This window comes from Coregonus clupeaformis, chromosome 36 (genome assembly GCF_020615455.1).
Source record: "Coregonus clupeaformis isolate EN_2021a chromosome 36, ASM2061545v1, whole genome shotgun sequence".
Lineage (NCBI taxonomy): Eukaryota > Metazoa > Chordata > Actinopteri > Salmoniformes > Salmonidae > Coregonus > Coregonus clupeaformis.
This window is the reverse complement of record NC_059227.1, coordinates 32,853,288-32,871,071: the sequence shown is the minus strand read 5'-3', so window position 1 is coordinate 32,871,071 and position 17,784 is coordinate 32,853,288. Positions and strand designations below refer to the sequence as shown.

At 48.2% G+C, this 17,784-nt stretch overlaps 1 protein-coding gene across 2 annotated transcripts in view; it reads right to left on the bottom strand.

Moving 5' to 3' along the window:
- LOC121552596 (beta/gamma crystallin domain-containing protein 1) overlaps positions 1 to 17,784 on the bottom strand; it is a 51,719-nt gene that overhangs the window by 8,407 nt on the left and 25,528 nt on the right. For both annotated transcript variants that reach the window (XM_041865554.2, XM_041865553.2), the window contains exons 9-18: positions 15,882 to 16,008; positions 14,400 to 14,435; positions 13,832 to 13,989; positions 13,284 to 13,410; positions 12,282 to 12,427; positions 3,967 to 4,093; positions 3,619 to 3,648; positions 3,388 to 3,500; positions 2,900 to 3,032; positions 18 to 157 (exon numbers count right to left, since the gene is read on the bottom strand). In XM_041865554.2, coding sequence (XP_041721488.1) covers positions 18 to 157; positions 2,900 to 3,032; positions 3,388 to 3,500; positions 3,619 to 3,648; positions 3,967 to 4,093; positions 12,282 to 12,427; positions 13,284 to 13,410; positions 13,832 to 13,989; positions 14,400 to 14,435; positions 15,882 to 16,008 — 1,137 coding nt within the window. The remainder of the gene's footprint in view (positions 1 to 17; positions 158 to 2,899; positions 3,033 to 3,387; positions 3,501 to 3,618; positions 3,649 to 3,966; positions 4,094 to 12,281; positions 12,428 to 13,283; positions 13,411 to 13,831; positions 13,990 to 14,399; positions 14,436 to 15,881; positions 16,009 to 17,784) is intronic.

Below are 17,784 nucleotides of genomic sequence, written 5' to 3'. Positions count from 1 at the left end.
GTGCTGTATGTACTCACATGCCTCCCTCCACCAGGACAGACTGGACCAGGCTGCAGCCTTTGGCAAGCTGGAGGTTGACCGAGCCGGCGGTCAGAACCACCCTCTTCCCCCGTAGACCTGTCCTCTCAAACAGGGTGACAGAGGGCAGCGAGAACTCCTATGAGGAGGAAGAGAGAGAAAGAGAGAGAGAGAGAGAGAGAGAGAGAGAGAGAATGGGAGGGGGATGGAGAGGGAGAGAGAGAGAGAGGGAGGGAGGGGGATGGAGAGAGAGAGATGGAGAGAGTTGGAGGTTATTTATACCCCTGACAATGGTATGAGAACACCCACTCAAACGTTTTATTGTTTGAATGACTAAACATTTTCATACATTTAAATTTTGTTTTTGACCTTTAACCTTCAAGCTACTTAAACATGTCCTGAGCCAAGCAGCAGATACACCACATATACAAAAGTATGTGGACACCCCTTCAAATTAGTGGATAAAAGTATGTGGACACCCCTTCAAATGAGTCGATAAAAGTATGCGGACACCCCTTCAAATTAGTGGATAAAAGTATGTGGACACCCCTTCAAATGAGTGGATTCAGCTATTTCAGCCACACCCGTTGCTGACATGTATATAAAATCGAGCACACGGCCATGCAATCTCCATAGACAAACATTGGCAGTAGAATTACCTTACTGAAGAGCTCAGTGACTTTCAACGTGGCACTGTCATAGGATGCCACCTTTCCAAAAAGTCAGTTCGTCAAATTTCTGCCCTGCTAGAAGCTGCCCAGGTCGACTGTAAGTGCTGTTATTGTGAAGCGGAAACGTCTAGGAGCAACAACGGCTCAGCCGCGAAGTGGTAGGCCACACAAGCTCGCAGAACGAGACCGCCGAGTGCTGAAGCGCGTAGCGCGTACAAATCGTCTGTCCTCGGTTGCAACACTCACTACCGAGTTCCAAACTGCCTCTGGAAGCAACGTCAGCACAAGAACTGTGCGTTGGAAACTTCATGAAATGGGTTTCCATGGCCGAGCAGCCACACACAAGCCTAGGATCACCATGCGCAATGCCAAGAGTCGGCTGGAGTGGTGTAAAGCTCGCCGCCATTGGACTCTGGAGCAGTGGAAACGCGTTCTCTGGAGTGATGAATCATGCTTCACCATCTGGCAGTCCGACGGACGAATCTGGGTTTGGCGGATGCCAGGAGAACGCTACTTGCCCCAATGCATAGTGCCAACTGTAAAGTCTGGTGGAGGAGGAATAATGGTCTGGGGCTGTTTTTCATGGTTTGGGCTAGGCCCCTTAGTTCCAGTGAAGGGAAATCTTAACGCTACAGCATACAATGACATTCTAGACGATTCTGTGCTTCCAACTTTGTGGCAACAGTTTGGGGAAGGTCCTTCCCTGTTTCATTGCCCCCATGCACAAAGTGAGGTCCATACAGAAATGTGTCGAGATCGGTGTGGAAGAACTTGACTGGCCTGCATAGAGCCCTGACCTCAACCCCATCGAACACCTTTGGGATTAATTGGAATGCCGACTGCGAGCCAGGCCTAATCGCCCAACATCAGTGCCCGACCTCACTAATGCTCTTGTGGCTGAATGGAAGCAAGTCCCCGCAGCAATGTTCCAACATCTAGTGGAAAGCCTTCCCAGAAGAGTGGAGGCTGTTATAGCAGCAAAGAGGTGACCAACTCCATATTAATGCCCATGATTTTGGAATGATATGTTCGGCGAGCAGGTGTCCACATACTTTTGGTCATGTAGTGTATCATTTTACATTTTAGTCATTTAGCAGACGCTCTTATCCAGAGCGACTTACAGTTAGTGAATACATCTTTTTTTTATACTGGCCCCCCGTGGGAATCAAACCCACAACCCTGGCATTGCAAACGCCATGCTCTATCAACTGAGCTACATCCCTGCCGGCCATTCCCTCCCCTACCCTGGACGACGCTGGGCCAATTGTGCGCCGCCCATGAGTCTCCCGGTCGCGGCCGGCTGCGACAGAGCCTGGATTCGAACCAGGATCTCTAGTGGCACAGTTAACACTGCGATGCAGTGCCTTAGACCACTGCGCCACTCAGGAGACAAGTGTATATAGATTGCCACTATTCCTATTGTAACCCTTCACACCAAACAATTATTTTATTGGATGAAGTCACGTGATTATGTGGATCCAATGTATTGGATGAAAAACTGGAAAAATATATTTTTCTTTGTGCCATTGAAGGTTGACATAGACCAGGGATGGGCATCTCTTAGTGGCCCCCCTCTTGACAGCAGAGAGAAATTGTTTTAAAGTTAATTTCTTGCAATTCTACACATTTTGCCATGGGGTGTAGAGCAAATGTTGCTGTTTTAAAGCTAGTTTGCTGCAATTCTACACATTTTGCCATAGGGTGGACAGAAATGTTTGCAGTTTTTAATATGATATCTGAGTGAGACAGACTAACAAAATCAATGGGGCCCCCGCGGACAGTAATTCGACCACGATAACAAGTTTAGATAGCTGGCCTCTAAACTAATTTAGCATTCAATGTTAGCGGACATGGGCTAATTGACTGACTATCAGTGACTGACATAACAAGCGTAAAACTGCTGGTGCACAACCACATTTCAAAATTGCACTTTGTGTAGTCTACTATTCTAACTCGCAACATCAGAAAACGTTAACTTTTCATCTTCCAATGCATTCACCTCCAGCAGAGAGATGTGAGTTGCAGGAACAGTGTGGGAATGTTTGGGACCCCGACTGAGTCAGGGATGGGCCGCCAGTTGACATATTTGGCATCTCAAATAGTACCCTATTCCCTGTATAGTGCACTACTATATACCCTATGGCCCTGGTCAAAAGGAGTGCACTATGTAGGGAATAGGGTGCCATTTACAACACAGACAGAGTACTCACAAAGCCAGTGGTCTGCAGGGACAGGACAGAGGAGTTGGGCTCCACACACCCCATCGCCCTCAGATCAGGGTAGTCCTCCTCCTCCAACACATACATCCTCTCAGTGAAGCCCTGGCCCTCGAACGCCAGCCAGCTGGAACACACACAGACACACACACACAGACACACACACACAGACACACACACACACACACACACACACACACACACACACACACACAACACACAGACACACAGACACACAGACACACACACACACACACAGACATAGAGAAAAATGAGAATTTTTCTCCATCATCATAATGTTCCAACTGCAAATGTATGAAAATACAAGCATCATCTATAACTGTAGATATGACTGTGGCCACCAGTAACTTCATGTGGCAAAGTATGTAGCTAATGGTACGAGAAAGATACTGTACATGTTACAATCTGCATCTACAGATCAGCGAAGAACGTTGGAGGAATAACATAAGTGCTGCACTCACCTGCCAGCCAGCACCCTGCAGGAACCCAGGGAGAAGCCGTGTGGCAGGGCAGAAACACTGTCCTCTAGAACGTGGACAGAACCCTGGAACTCCGGCTCCGAGAACAACTGCATCTGAGACACACAACCGATACACTGTCAGATTCTGTCAAATATGTGGCTTTCATGGAGTGGTTTCCAAAAGCTATGACAAAGACATGTAGGTTGGACCTGTTGCTTTTGGTTGACATACCTTAAACTTGGAGGATTTTCCCAGATTATCCTAGAAGAGACCACAAACGAGGGCATTACTGAGAGAACTGAGGAAATGATTTCACAATTCTTGGATCAGTCTATTGGTCATAGATTACTTTGTAATTATCATTGGATGCGTCCCAATTGACACCCTATTCCCTACATAGTGCACTATCACCTTGCCCCCCTTTCAAACGGATGTAACTGATTACAGAATATTTCAATCATATTTCAATTATTTAATATTTTATAATGTTAATAATTTATCCTTGCAATATTAATACATTGTATTATATGAATACTTTATCTTTATAATATTAGTAATTTAATATTTTGTTGATCTTACCAGAATGACGGGCATGACGGATGTGATCTTGGAGCTGAGGGCCCCCCAGTCCTCTGGGCTTCCGTAGAGGCCTTTCTCCAACACATACGCCTTTCCAGAGAACCCTGCCTCCTCGAATGCCACCCACCTAGGAGGGACACACAAAGGCCGTATTCATTAGTGTTTCTTATTGCTCAAGTTCAGGTAGTGCCTCGATGTTTCAGTACGAGGGCCAGCATTTTGCGTGAACAGTTGGCAGTGAGCAAATAACATTTCAAACAGAAGTGCCAAAGACTGTAACTCGTGGTTGCATCACATGCATCCACAAATCACACAATTGACTAAACTCAGGTTAAGGTTTAAAAAATTCTGGTAACTTTCCAGAATTCCCAGGTTTTCCAGAAATCCCGGCTGGAGGTTTCTCAGAATCAGGATGGAATAAGCAGGAAATGTGTAATCCTCCGGGGGAATTTAGGGAAAGTTACTGTAATTTGGCAACCCTAAACGCATATCATTAGAGAAAGGCAAATTAAACTGAGCTGCACATTATAATGAATTTTACGGTATTTTTTGTGCTCTTCTGATGGATGACACCGAAGACAAAATCTATAACAACTGTGTCACGGATTCAGCCGAGGCTGCTCCTCCTCCTTGCTCGGGCAGGCTTCGGCGTCCATTCCATCCCCCAGCACCTCTGACCCTACTCCTATGGAGCTCGGAGGTGCTGCACTTAGGGAGACCGGAAGGAGGGCCATCTCCTGCACCAACTGTGGCCGCGGAGGACACACTGCTGGTCGGTGCTGGGGAGGGTCTTTACGGAGTCGAGGCGGTAGGCAGAGCACTGGTGGACCGTCTCAGGTGAGTAGGCACCCGACTCACCCAGAGCTCCCTGTTGCGGATATGTGTATTGATATTGTATTTCCAGAGTTTTCCCCTCATTCCCAGCATAAGGCGCTCGTAGATTCAGGCGCAGCTGGGAACTTTATTGATCGTCAGTTTTCCTGTAGTTTAGGGATTCCTTTTGTTCCTGTTGATGTGCCCTTCCCTGTACATACCTTAGATAGTCGCCCTTTAGGGTCAGGCCTGATTAGGGAGGTCACACCTCCACTCTGGATGAAAACGCAGGGGGGTCATGAGGAGAAAATTTGTCTCTATCTGATTGATTCTCCTGCGTTTCCAGTGGTGTTGGAGCTTCCCTGGTTAACTTCTCATGACCCCACTATTTCATGGCAACAGAGGGCTCTCAAGGGATGGTCAAGTCAGTGCTCGGGGAGGTGTGTAGGTGTTTCCATAGGGGCAACTACGGTGGAAAGTCCAAACCAGGTCTTCACCATGCACATTCCCCCCGAATATGCCGATCTGTCTCTCGACTCAATTACCACCCCATCTACAGGGGGATTGTGCGATAAATCTCCAGGTAGGCGCTGCACTTCCTCGGAGTCACGTGTATCCCCTGTCACAGGAAGAGACGGCGGCTATGGAGACATATGTCTCCGAATCTCTGTGGCAGGGATACATTCGGCTATCCACTTCACCTGTCTCCTCAAGTTTCTTTTTTGTGAAGAATAAGGATGGAGGTTTACGCCCGTGCATTGACTACCGTGGTCTAAATCAGATCACTATCAAGTATAGTTATCCATTAACGCTCATTGCTAGTATGACGGAGTCATTGCACGGGGCGCGCTTCTTCACAAAATTGGATCTCAGGAGCGTGTATAACCTGGTGCGTATCCGGGAGGGGGATGAGTGGAAGACAGCATTCAGTACCACCTCTGGGCACTATGAGTACCTCGTCATGCCATACGGGTTGATGAATGCTCCATCAGTCTTCCAATCCTTTGTTGATGAGATTTTCAGGGACCTGCACGGACAGGGTGTAGTGGTGTATATTGATCACATTCTCATATACTCCGCTACACGGGCCGAGCATGTGTCCCTGGTTCGTCAAGTGCTTGGTCGACTGTTGGAGCATGACCTGTATGTGAAGGTGGAGAAATGTCTGTTCTTCCAAGAGTCCATCTCCTTCCTAGGGCACCGCCTGTCCGCGTCAGGGGTGGAGATGGAGATTGACCGCATTTCGGCCGTGCGTAATTGGCCGACTCCATCCACGGTGAAGGAGGTGCAGCGATTTTGGGGTTTTGCCAATTACTACCAGAGGTTTATCCGGGGCTTTGGTCAGGTAGCGGCTCCCATTACCTCCTTGCTGAAGGGGGGACCGTTGCGACTGCAGTGGTCAGCTGAGGCGGACAGGGCTTTTGGTCATCTGGAGGACCTGTTTACCTAGGCTCCAGTGCTGGCTCATCCGGATCCCTCCTTAGCATTCCAGGTTGAGGTGGATGCGTCCGAGGCTGGGATAGGAGCTGTACTGTCTCAGCACTCGGGTACGCCACCAAAGCTCCGCCCCTGTGCTTTCTTTTCTAAGAAGCTCAGTCCGGCGGAGCGCTACTATGATGTGGGGGACCGGGAGCTGTTAGTGGTGTGGTTAAGGCCCTGAAAGTGTGGAGGCATTGGCTTGAGGGGGCTAAACACCCTTTTCTCATTTTGACTGACCATCGCAATCTGGAGTACATCCGGGCGGCGAAGAGATTGAACCCTCGCCAGGCACGGTGGGCCATGCTCTTTACTAGTTTTGTGTTTACTCTTACTTACAGACCAGGTTCCCAGAACGCTAAGGCATCCCGACTGTATGAGGAGAGGTCCATTGAGCCCACTCCCATACTTCCGGCGTCGTGTCTGGTAGCACCGGTGGTGTGGGAGGTTGACGCGGACATCGAGCGGGCGTTACGTACCGAGCCCACTCCCCCCCAGTGTCCAGAGGGTTGTGTGTACGTGCCGCTCGAGGTTCGCGATCGATTGATCTATTGGGCTCACACGTCACCCTCCTCTGGTCATCCTGGCATCGGTCGGACAGTGCACTGTCTTAGTGGGAAGTACTGGTGGCCCACTTTAGCTAAGGACGTGAGGGTTTATGTTTCCTCCTGCTCGGTGTGCGCTCAGTGTAAGGCACCTAGACACCTGCCCAGGGGGAAGTTACAATCCCTCCCCGTTCCACAACGGCCGTGGTCCCATCTTTCGGTGGATTTTGTTATGGACCTTCCCCCCACACAAGGGAACACCACGATTCTGATCGTTGTGGATCGGTTTTCTAAGTCCTGCCGTCTCATTCCAATTCCACGTCTCCCTACGGCCCTACAAACTGCTGAGGCCCTATTTACACACGTCTTCCGGCACTACGGGGTGCCTGAGGATATTGTATCGGATCTGGGTCCCCAGTTCACCTCAAGGGTCTGGAGGGCGTTCATGGAACGTCTGGGGGTCTCGATCAGCCTGACCTTAGGTTTTCACCCCGAGAGTAATGGGCAGGTGGAGAGAGTTAACCAGGATGTGGGTAGGTTTCTGCAGTCCTATTGCCAGGACCGGCCGGGGGAGTGGTCGGGTTTTATCCCCTGGGCAGAGATGGCCCAAAACTGTCACCGGAGTACTAGCTGCTACCGATCTATGTTTCTGTGTTCTACTTGTCTTGTCTTTATTGTTCACACCTGGTTCCCAGTTCGATTACTTCCCTATTTAACCCTCTGGCTCCCACTGTATGTTGTGCGTGTTTGTTCATGTTTGGTTGTCGTCTGGTGAGCGGGTTTGTTCCTCCCTGCGTGGAGGTTATGTTATTTACGTTACCTACGAGTAAAGTACGTTTTCGATTAGCTCTGTGTCCTGTGCCTGACTTCGTCCTACCGCATCACACTGACATCCTGACAAACTGAATAGACATAATCAAAGTAATTAAAACCAAGGTTAATATTAAATGTTAACATTGACATTTCAGATCAAACATGTAGATAATAATAGATAGTGGTTAATTAGCTCTTACGCTCCTACTCACACTATGAATTAATATTGTCTTTGATTAGAGTGTATCTGATGGCTGTGCCTGTGCCTGTGCCTGTGTGTGTGTATTATATAGCATAGAAAAGACCACATCAGAAGCTGACGAGAGAGAGAGAGAGGGGAGAGAGAGAGACAGAGAGAGCGAGATAGAGAGGTAGGGGAGAGAGAGAGTGAGAGAGAGAGAGCGATAGGGGGAGAGAGGTAGGGGAGAGAGAGAGAGGTAGGGGGGAGAGAGAGAGTGATAGGAGAGAGAGAGAGAGATAGGGAGAAAGAGAGGGAAAGGGAGAGAGCAAGATAAGGGAGAGATTGAGAGAGTGCTGGGTTGAGTTAACAGGTTGAATAACAGAGTTTAGTCAGAGCTTTGCATGAGTGAGCAGCACGACAGGGGAGAGGCACGACAAGGGAGAGGCACGACAAGGGAGAAGCACAACAGGGGAGAGGCACGACAGGGGAGAGGCACGACAAGGGAGAAGCACAACAGGGGAGATGCACGACAGGAGAGAGGCAAGACAGGGGAGAAGCACAACAGGGGAGAGGCACGACAGGGGAGAGGCACGACAAGGGAGAAGCACAACAGGGGAGAGGCACGACAAGGGAGCAGCACGACGGGAGAGGCACGACAGGGGAGAGGCACGACAAGGGAGAAGCACAACAGGGGAGAGGCACGACAAGGGAGAAGCACAACAGGGGAGAGGCACTACAAGGGAGAAGCACAACAGGGGAGAGGCACGACAGGGGAGAGGCACGACAAGGGAGAAGCACGACGGGAGAGGCACGACAGGGGAGAAGGACAACAGGGGAGAGGCACGACAGGGGAGAGGCACGACAAGGGAGAGGCACAACAGGGGAGAAGCACGACGGGAGAGGCACGACAGGGGAGAGGCACGACAAGGGAGAAGCACAATAGGGGAGAGGCACGACAGGGGAGAGGCACGACAAGGGAGAAGCACAACAGGGGAGAGGCACGACAGGGGAGAGGCACGACAGGGGAGAGGCACGACAAGGGAGAAGCACAACAGGGGAGAGGCACGACAAGGGAGAAGCACAACAGGGGAGAGGCACGACAAGGGAGCAGCACGACAAGGGAGAAGCACAACAGGGGAGAGGCACGACAAGGGAGAAGCACAACAGGGGAGAGGCACGATAGGGGAGAGGCACGACAGGGGAGAGGCACGACAAGGGAGAAGCACGACGGGAGAGGCACGACAGGGGAGAGGCACGACAGGGGAGAAGCACAACAGGGGAGAGGCACGACAGGGGAGAGGCACGACAAGGGAGAAGCACAACAGGGGAGAGGCACGACAAGGGAGAAGCACGACGGGAGAGGCACGACAGGGGAGAGGCACGACAAGGGAGAAGCACAACAGGGGAGAGGCACGACAGGGGAGAGGCACGACAAGGGAGAAGCACGACAGGGGAGAGGCACGACAAGGGAGAAGCACAACAGGGGAGAGGCACGACAGGGGAGAGGCACGACAAGGGAGAAGCACGACGGGAGAGGCACGACAGGGGAGAGACACGACAGGGGAGAAGCACAACAGGGGAGAGGCACGACAGGGGAGAGGCACGACAAGGGAGAAGCACAACAGGGGAGAGGCACGATAGGGGAGAGGCACGACAGGGGAGAGGCACGACAAGGGAGAAGCACGACGGGAGAGGCACGACATGGGAGAGGCACGACAGGGGAGAAGCACAACAGGGGAGAGGCACGACAGGGGAGAGGCACGACAAGGGAGAAGCACAACAGGGGAGAGGCACGACAAGGGAGCAGCACGACGGGAGAGGCACGACAGGGGAGAGGCACGACAGGGGAGAGGCACGACAGGGGAGAGGCACGACAAGGGAGAAGCACGACAGGGCAGAGGCACGACAAGGGAGAAGAACAACAGGGGAGAGGCACGACAGGGGAGAGGCACGACAAGGGAGAAGCACGACGGGAGAGGCACGACAGGGGAGAGGCACGACAGGGGAGAGGCACGACAGGGGAGAAGCACGACAGGGGAGAGGCACGACAGGGGAGAGGCACGACAGGGGAGAGGCACGACAGGGGAGAGGCACGACAGGGGAGAGGCACGACGGGAGAGGCACGACAGGGGAGAGGCACGACAAGGGAGAAGCACAACAGGGGAGAGGCACGACAGGGGAGAGGCACGACAAGGGAGAAGCACAACAGGGGAGAGGCACGACAGGGGAGAGGCACGACAGGGGAGAGGCACGACAAGGGAGAAGCACGACAGGGGAGAGGCACGACAAGGGAGAAGCACGACAAGGGAGAAGCACAACAGGGGAGAGGCACGACAAGGGAGCAGCACAACAGGGGAGAGGCACGATAGGGTAGAGGCACGACAGGGGAGAGGCACGACAAGGGAGAGGCACGACAGGGGAGAGGCACGACAAGGGAGAAGCACAACAGGGGAGAGGCACGACAAGGGAGCAGCACGACAGGGGAGAAGCACAACTGGGGAGAAGCACAACAGGGGAGAAGCACGACAGGGGAGAAGCACGACAGGGGAGAAGCACGACAGGGGAGAAACACGACAAGGGAGAGGCACGATAGGGGAGAGGCACGACAGGGGAGCGGCACGACAGGGGAGAAGCACGACAGGGGAGAGGCACGACAGGGGAGAGGCACGACAGGGGAGAGGCACGACAGGGGAGAGGCACGACAGGGGAGAGGCAGCGTAGTACACTATAATAAGGGTTCACAACACAGTAACAGAACCAGAGATGTGCCTCCAAAAGCAAGTGAAAGTGTTCTGCTGCACATAGTGTACTCCACCCTGTTCCCAACTGACAGAGAGACACAGGAAATGAGGCGTGGACTGAACTGAACGTCTCAGAGGAATTTTAGTCCCGTCTGAACGTGCCAACCGGGGAGAGGCAGCCAGCCTACAGTCAGCCCTACAACTACACACCTGGGTCATGTTCATTAGGTTCCAAAAAAACGAAGTGAAACATGTAGGAACAACTTGATCTTGAAATGCTTGTTTTTGTATTCCGTTTTTAAATGTTTTGGTATGGTGTGCCCTAATGAACACGACCCTTATCTGGAGAGAAGGAACTTAAGATAACATACTGTACATGAATGAACACGCCTTAGACCTAGCTCTGCAGGTAACAGGCAGATATTTCAGCCACAAAGTGAGAAACAATTAGCTAACACACACATTAGTAACAGCGATTAAGTCTAGAGGGCTGCACATGCTGTAGGATAGTATGTGTCAAGGTCAAGGCTCACTTATAACTTAAATATCTGAGACTCCGTGATATGACGTTGCCACGGGCAGCACAATAGATCTTGCAGATGAGTGCGATGCCAGAAGACGCACTCACAGAGGAGCGCAGGGTATCTGCGCATGTGCACACTTCAATAGCTACAACATGCGGGACTTTAAACAGCAGAGCATTTTAAATGCGCGCTTCAACGCTCTTAGTTGTTGCGGCAATCGGCCCAATATTGCTGTTTACTTCGTGCTCCTCTAAAGGTAGACTCAGCGAGACGACGTTGAATGCACGTCTACACATAGTGGGTTCATTTCTGCAACAACTTCTCCGCTGTTTTGGCCCTGTAGCTACCACGTTGTAGCAGCGTGAAGCACACGCGTGCACATGTGCATATCAGTGGAGGCTGGTGGGAGAAGCTATTGGAGGACAGGCTCATTGTAATGGCTGGACTGAAATTAATGGAACGGAGTCAAACGTGGTTTCCATGTTTGATGTTTTTTATACCGTTACATTAATTCCATTCCAGCCATTACAATGAGCCTGTCCTCCTATAGCTCCTCCCACCAGCCTCCGCTGGTGCAGATCCTCTGTGTGACTGTGTGAGAGCAAAGTCTTGCATCACGCTCATCTCAATATCCGTGGTGCTGTTCTTTGCAACGTCATCTCGCTGAGTCTACCTTTAACTATACAGGTTCAAATATGCTTTTAGAAGTTGCATTGTAACTTTGCTTCTGTTTATTAGAACACTACATTTCCAGCTTTGTAGTTTTAATTTTGAATTATGTAGTCAGCCAGGCCACAGGACACTGTGATAGTAATGAAACTTAGAAGACACTTGACCTCAGCTACTACAGATCACTGGAAATCAGGACAGTAAATGAGTAGGTAACAGTATGTAAATGTCTCATTACATTCACACAGAATAGCAGAGCACAGCCCTGACTTTCTATAATCAACTAACTGGTCATTTTCTTATAAGACACACAAGACTGGGCAAGAGAGATTTAAAGCCACAATATGTAACATTTCCTGTTGTTCAATGTTCATTTCAATTAATTATCCATGGTTCCATAGGTCTGTATGAATTTGAAAGTGGTTACATTCCCCCAGCCCCATCCCTAAGCCTACCAAACAAAGTGGCAGGGTCAGGCTGTTGAAATGGCAGATTGTAGCTTTAACAGTGCACATCAGAGGTGGAAACAGAGAAAGAGAGATCTCAGACTTACAATCCGCCCATAACGTCGACCGACTGCGTTTTCAGCCCGTAGCCGGTGTCCTCTATATTGATGATAGGTTCTAAGATGTCGATGTTCGTGCCCAGCTCGCCAAATTCTCTCTCACTGAACATCTTGAGGTGTGGTGACATGAAATCCTGTCATGGGGAAAGGAAACAAAGAATATCCTTGGTCGTGCCCATAGAAGTAGAACTACTAGAATGTACAAAACCCCTCAGCCCACAGCAATTTGAGTGGTACAATCATGAGTACACTCAATATGACCGCTGGTCCATCAATCATAGAACATTGACTTGAATGGGAATGTCTGTTTTAGTACTGTATAACTAATTGTATGGTCATGGCATACCATAAGAAACAATATACTTAACCCTAATTGCTCCTGTAAGTCGCTCTGGATAAGAGCGTCTGCTAAATGTAATAAATAAATAAATAAAAATAAATATCCTATCATGACTTACCTTTACACCATCGGTTACCATACCAAACAACATCAAACATCAGAGGTGCCCAACCCTCCTCATTGGCGAGAGCTACCCTGCATGCTTTTGTTCCAACCCTAATCTAGCACACCTGATTCTATTGATTACCTGAATCAGGTGTGTTTGTATAGGGCTACAATACACTCTTAGAAGAAAAAGGTGCCATCTAGAACCTAAAATTGTCTTTGGCTGTGCCCATAGGAGAACCCTTTGAAGAACCCTTTTTGGTTCCAGGTATAACCCTTTTGGTTCCTGGTAGAACCCTTTTGGGTTCCATGAAGAACCCTTTCCACAGAGGGTTCTACATGGAACCCAAAAGGGTTCTACCTAGAACCAAAATGGGTTCTCCTACGGGGACAGCCGAAGAACCCTTTTGGAAAGAGTGTAGAGCACAGACCTCTCCAAGAGGAGGGTTGATTCTCATTTATAGCAGGGGTTCATCCATACTGTAATTCATCATTTCATACCAAATCGTACACCATTCAGTTCTAGGTCATAGCATGATACCTACAGCCAGTACAGGTCGTATAGACAGTAGCTGATCAGTCATTCCTCCCCAGTCCCTCCAGTCCAGGTACTCTCCTTCCTCCAGGACATGCTGGTGACCTTCGAACCCTAGTTGGTCATACCCCACCCAGCTGGGACAGCAAATAAAAGGGAATTAGACATTGGCTACATTGTACACACTGTACAGTCTATTACTTAATATGTATGTTGCATGTTACTATAACACAGTGATCCTAAACTCATGCTTCTGGAGAGCTGCAGTACTGCAGGTTTTTGTTCCAGCCCAGCAGTGAGACAACTGATTCACATTATCAAGGTGTTGAAGATCAGATGATAAGTTGAATCAGGTGTGATGGTTCAAACCTGGGACAATAGTCTCCAGTACTGTGGCTCTCCAGGAGCAGGATTGCGGATCACTGACAGTAACATTTTGTAACGCTGTCTATCACAACACGACACCTTGATTGTGTATTGTGTTTCTTAATAACCAGTGATAAAGTATTCTCTCCCACATAAATACATATGAACGTGTTGAGAGCTATATGAACTTACAGTCCTCTGAGGATCTTCACAGAGCCCACTGACTTCAGTCTGTTTGAATCCAGGTTTGATGCCTCTCCATCTCCTTCTGCTCCAGCTCCAAAACAGAACACGTCCCCATCCATCTCCAGACAGGACCCCTCAAAGCCAGGCCGCTCATACACCACAGCCTGAGGAGACCAAGGTCAAAGGTAGGAGGGAGCAGTTCAGAGGGTGTTTGACCCCTGATTGACCCCAAGACCCGACAGTAATGATTTGTGATTGGTTGTTGTTTTTCAGTGTGTTTCCATAGTCAGACTTACGATACGTTAGCCGACAACATGCTAAAATAGTACGTGAATTTATAAACCAGACAGGTTTATATAGCATTTGTTTTCTTTTAAATGCTTTAAACATTTGATTAAGCCTGTCTGGGGTGCCAGAAGGGTTTGCCCTTTTGGGACTATTCTATTGGCTCCATTGTGCCAGGCAAACTCAATCAAGCGCAGCTAAAGTATTTGAAAGAAACAAATACTATTTGAACCCAGGACAACTTGAGGGCGACAGTGAAGCAGAAAGTAATGGCAAAGTAATGGCGTACCTTGACTTCATTAGGATTCTCCACCTTGAAGGCACCCTGCAACAAACAGAGAGAGAATCAATCACAACAGCACTATCTTCCACTAATTAAAAAAGCACACAGTGTCGAGGTGGGAGTCAGCAGTATGCAAATTCGGCCAGTTACGCACATAGCATAATGAACTGCGACGCTGCTGGAGACAGATACATTTACATTTTAGTCATTTAGCAGATGCTCTTATCTAGAGCGACTTAGAGTTAGTGAGTGCATACATTATTTTTGTATATATATTTTTTTTCATACTGGCCCCCCGTGGGAATCGAACCCACAACAACTGGCGTTGCAAACGCCATGCTCTATCAACTGAGCTACATCCCTGCCGGCCATTCCCTCCCCTACCCTGGGCCAATTGTGCGCCGCCCCATGGGTCTCCCGGTCGTGGCCGGCTACGACAGAGCCTAGATTTGAACCAGGATCTCTAGTGGCACAGCTAGCACTGCGATGCAGTGCCTTAGACCACTGCGCCACTCAGGAGACTGATATAGAGAGATAGAGAGAGAAGAAGAGATGGTCAGAGACTGGACATGCCTCATTCAGATTGAATGAGTGCATTCTGTCTCTACGTCTGAGTAATTTGAGTAATTTGGTACGACAGTGAACTTAATAACCTTCATGTAGAGTGGTATAGGACATAGAAAGACAAGGCAAAATATCATTAGAACAATTGACAATTGCTCACTAGTCACTACCAAATGTAGCATGCTTGTGTTGGCAAACAGCTTCACTCACTAGTCAGTCACGACTATTTGCACATTAATCTTATCACATGTCCATAAAATACATGGATTAAACTACATGTCCATAAAATACACATTCATAGAGATATATACTGTAGCACTATACACATTTCCACAATTCAATAAAAGCACAAATGTGGTTAAACGAGAAGATGATTCCAAAAATAAAGATACACTTTTATAGTTTGGTTCATCCTTTGCATGTACTGTTCTTCTCTCTTGGGACAGATTTGCTAAACATTGGCACCTGTATTTTCAAAAGGTAATTAAACATTGAAAACAGAACAAAAAGGTAAAACATAAAGATAAGCCTTGTTTGTTGTTCATTGTCCTTCCTGCTTCCATGTATTTTATGGACATGTAGTTTCATCCATGTGTTTTATGGACTTGTAGTTTAATCCATGTATTTCATGTGCAGTACAAGTGTCGGATCTTAATTTGAGCCAGTTTGCTACAGCAGGAAAATAATCCTGCAGTAAAAGGTAATGTGAATTATGTGGATTATAATTCATGGACATATTCTGTAGGGGTTAATACATTTTTCGTTAGGGCAAATCAAATTACAAACTTTAGAAGCCTTTTGAAACCTTGAATGCACTACAAGTTTGCATTTCCTGCTGTGTAGGAACATTCTCGGCAACAAAAGAGTGATCAAATTAAGATCCTACATCTGTATACAGTTATTGTGAGATGCTGCAGCACCCACCATTTTGAGGGGTCTGAGGGATCCGATGAAGGGTGTGTGGAACCCCCAGGCCTCGGGACAGGGGTACTCCCCCTTCTCCAACACCGCCAGGAGGCCCTGGAACCCTGGGTCACTGAACACCAACCACCTGTGTTGGGGAGGAACAGGAATCCCTAAACATTATGTACACACCAATGGATCCGTCATCTGTTCTTCTAACCAGGGTACCTCCCATTCCAATTCAGTAAATTCAGCAGCGGGCTAATCCAGACTTGAGATCAGCGCGCTTACATCAATAAATGATTTACATGAATGTCCAAGTTGTCTTAACTTTGAATCGGTCCACAGGTGAACTGAGATTAGATTCAAATAATGGCCAATTTTGAAATCATGGATTCAATTTCCATTCATTGATTAAACTGAAATGTTACGTTATTGATGCCAATCCTGGTTCATATTATGCCTGTGTATCACACATAAACCATCAGTGATAGATTTACAGTCAAACTCTATTCTCTATCCAATGCTGTGACAGCTTATTTTACCCCAGTACTGTACAATGCTAGTTTACCCTGAGTGAGGCTAAGGAAAGAAAGACTGTACAGTACTCAGACATTCCATGTATGAGTCAGAAAAAGAACCGCAGGGAGAGTTGCTAAGGAAACACAGTCCAAAGTATTCAGGGTATAACATTGGTGTTGAGTTGATTTTCTAGCCTGGTTCAACTACACTGAACACTGCACTCATCATTCAGTCTGGTGCCATGATGTACTGTATCATTGGTCTGGTGTAACCAGGCTAGATGATCACTTCTTTGACAGCCACAAGTAATCAACTCTAATTTTAACTGCCTCCAGTAAGAATTTCCGGGATTGTCGGGCACAGAAAAGGGGACTTTTTGATCCCACGTGTCAAAGTAAACCAAGTCTTTAGTAGCAGTTTGACGACGAAGAGGGAAATGGTCTATTGTGGTGTACTTCCGCTAAGAGCCAGGGCACACAATGTTCTGAAACGTGCCTCTCACGTGCGAAAACAAACCTTTAAAATCTTTGATTCTCACTTTCTTTCCTTTTTTCTCTCTCTATCTCTGTCTTTCTCTCTCCACTTTTACGAGTTTCTTCCCTCACCTCTCCCTCCTCTTTCTCTAGCTCTGTATGTCCCCCACCTTTACTAGTCTCCCACCCCACCCCACCTCTCTCTCTCTCTCGCTCTACCTCCGACAGTAATCATTATCTGTCAGTGCTCTCTCTGTCTCACTCTCTCTATGTCTCTCTCTCCTCAGCCTGCAATTGAATTCCATTAAAACATTATTTATCCCTGAGGGGCAATCACTTTGAGCATGTGAATCTGCAACAACAACACCATGACAGCATACCACATGCAAACCACATTAAGAACAACGCCTCATCCAAAAACAACAACATCAACATGCCCATCATTATTTAATCCAGTGTTGCCCAATCATGGTCCTGGGGACAGAAAGGGGTGCACATTTTGGTTTTTGCCTAAGCACAAACACACATGATTCAACTAATCAACTTACCATTATGCCTTTGATTAGAATCATGTGTGTTAGTGCTGGGGAAAAAACAGAAATGTTTTATCTTGACTTTAGGTCCCCAGGACCAGGTTTGGGAAACACGGATTTAATCATTTCCTGACTCTCCTTCAATGCAAATTCTTTGAAATACACACAAAAAAAAGCTTATCTGATCTGGCAGGCTTAGACAAATTATATTTGAACTCAAAGTCGGGTTCATTAGGGCACACTGTGGAACGGAAAACAAAAATCAGCATTTCTATTTGGACACGTCCAGGTAGTCCCTCCTTGGTTCAATCTGTTTTCTTCCCTTCGTTGCTTAATGAACAAGACCCAGGTTTGGTTCAGTAGCAGCCAGAAGCCATGTAATAATCAACATAGAGA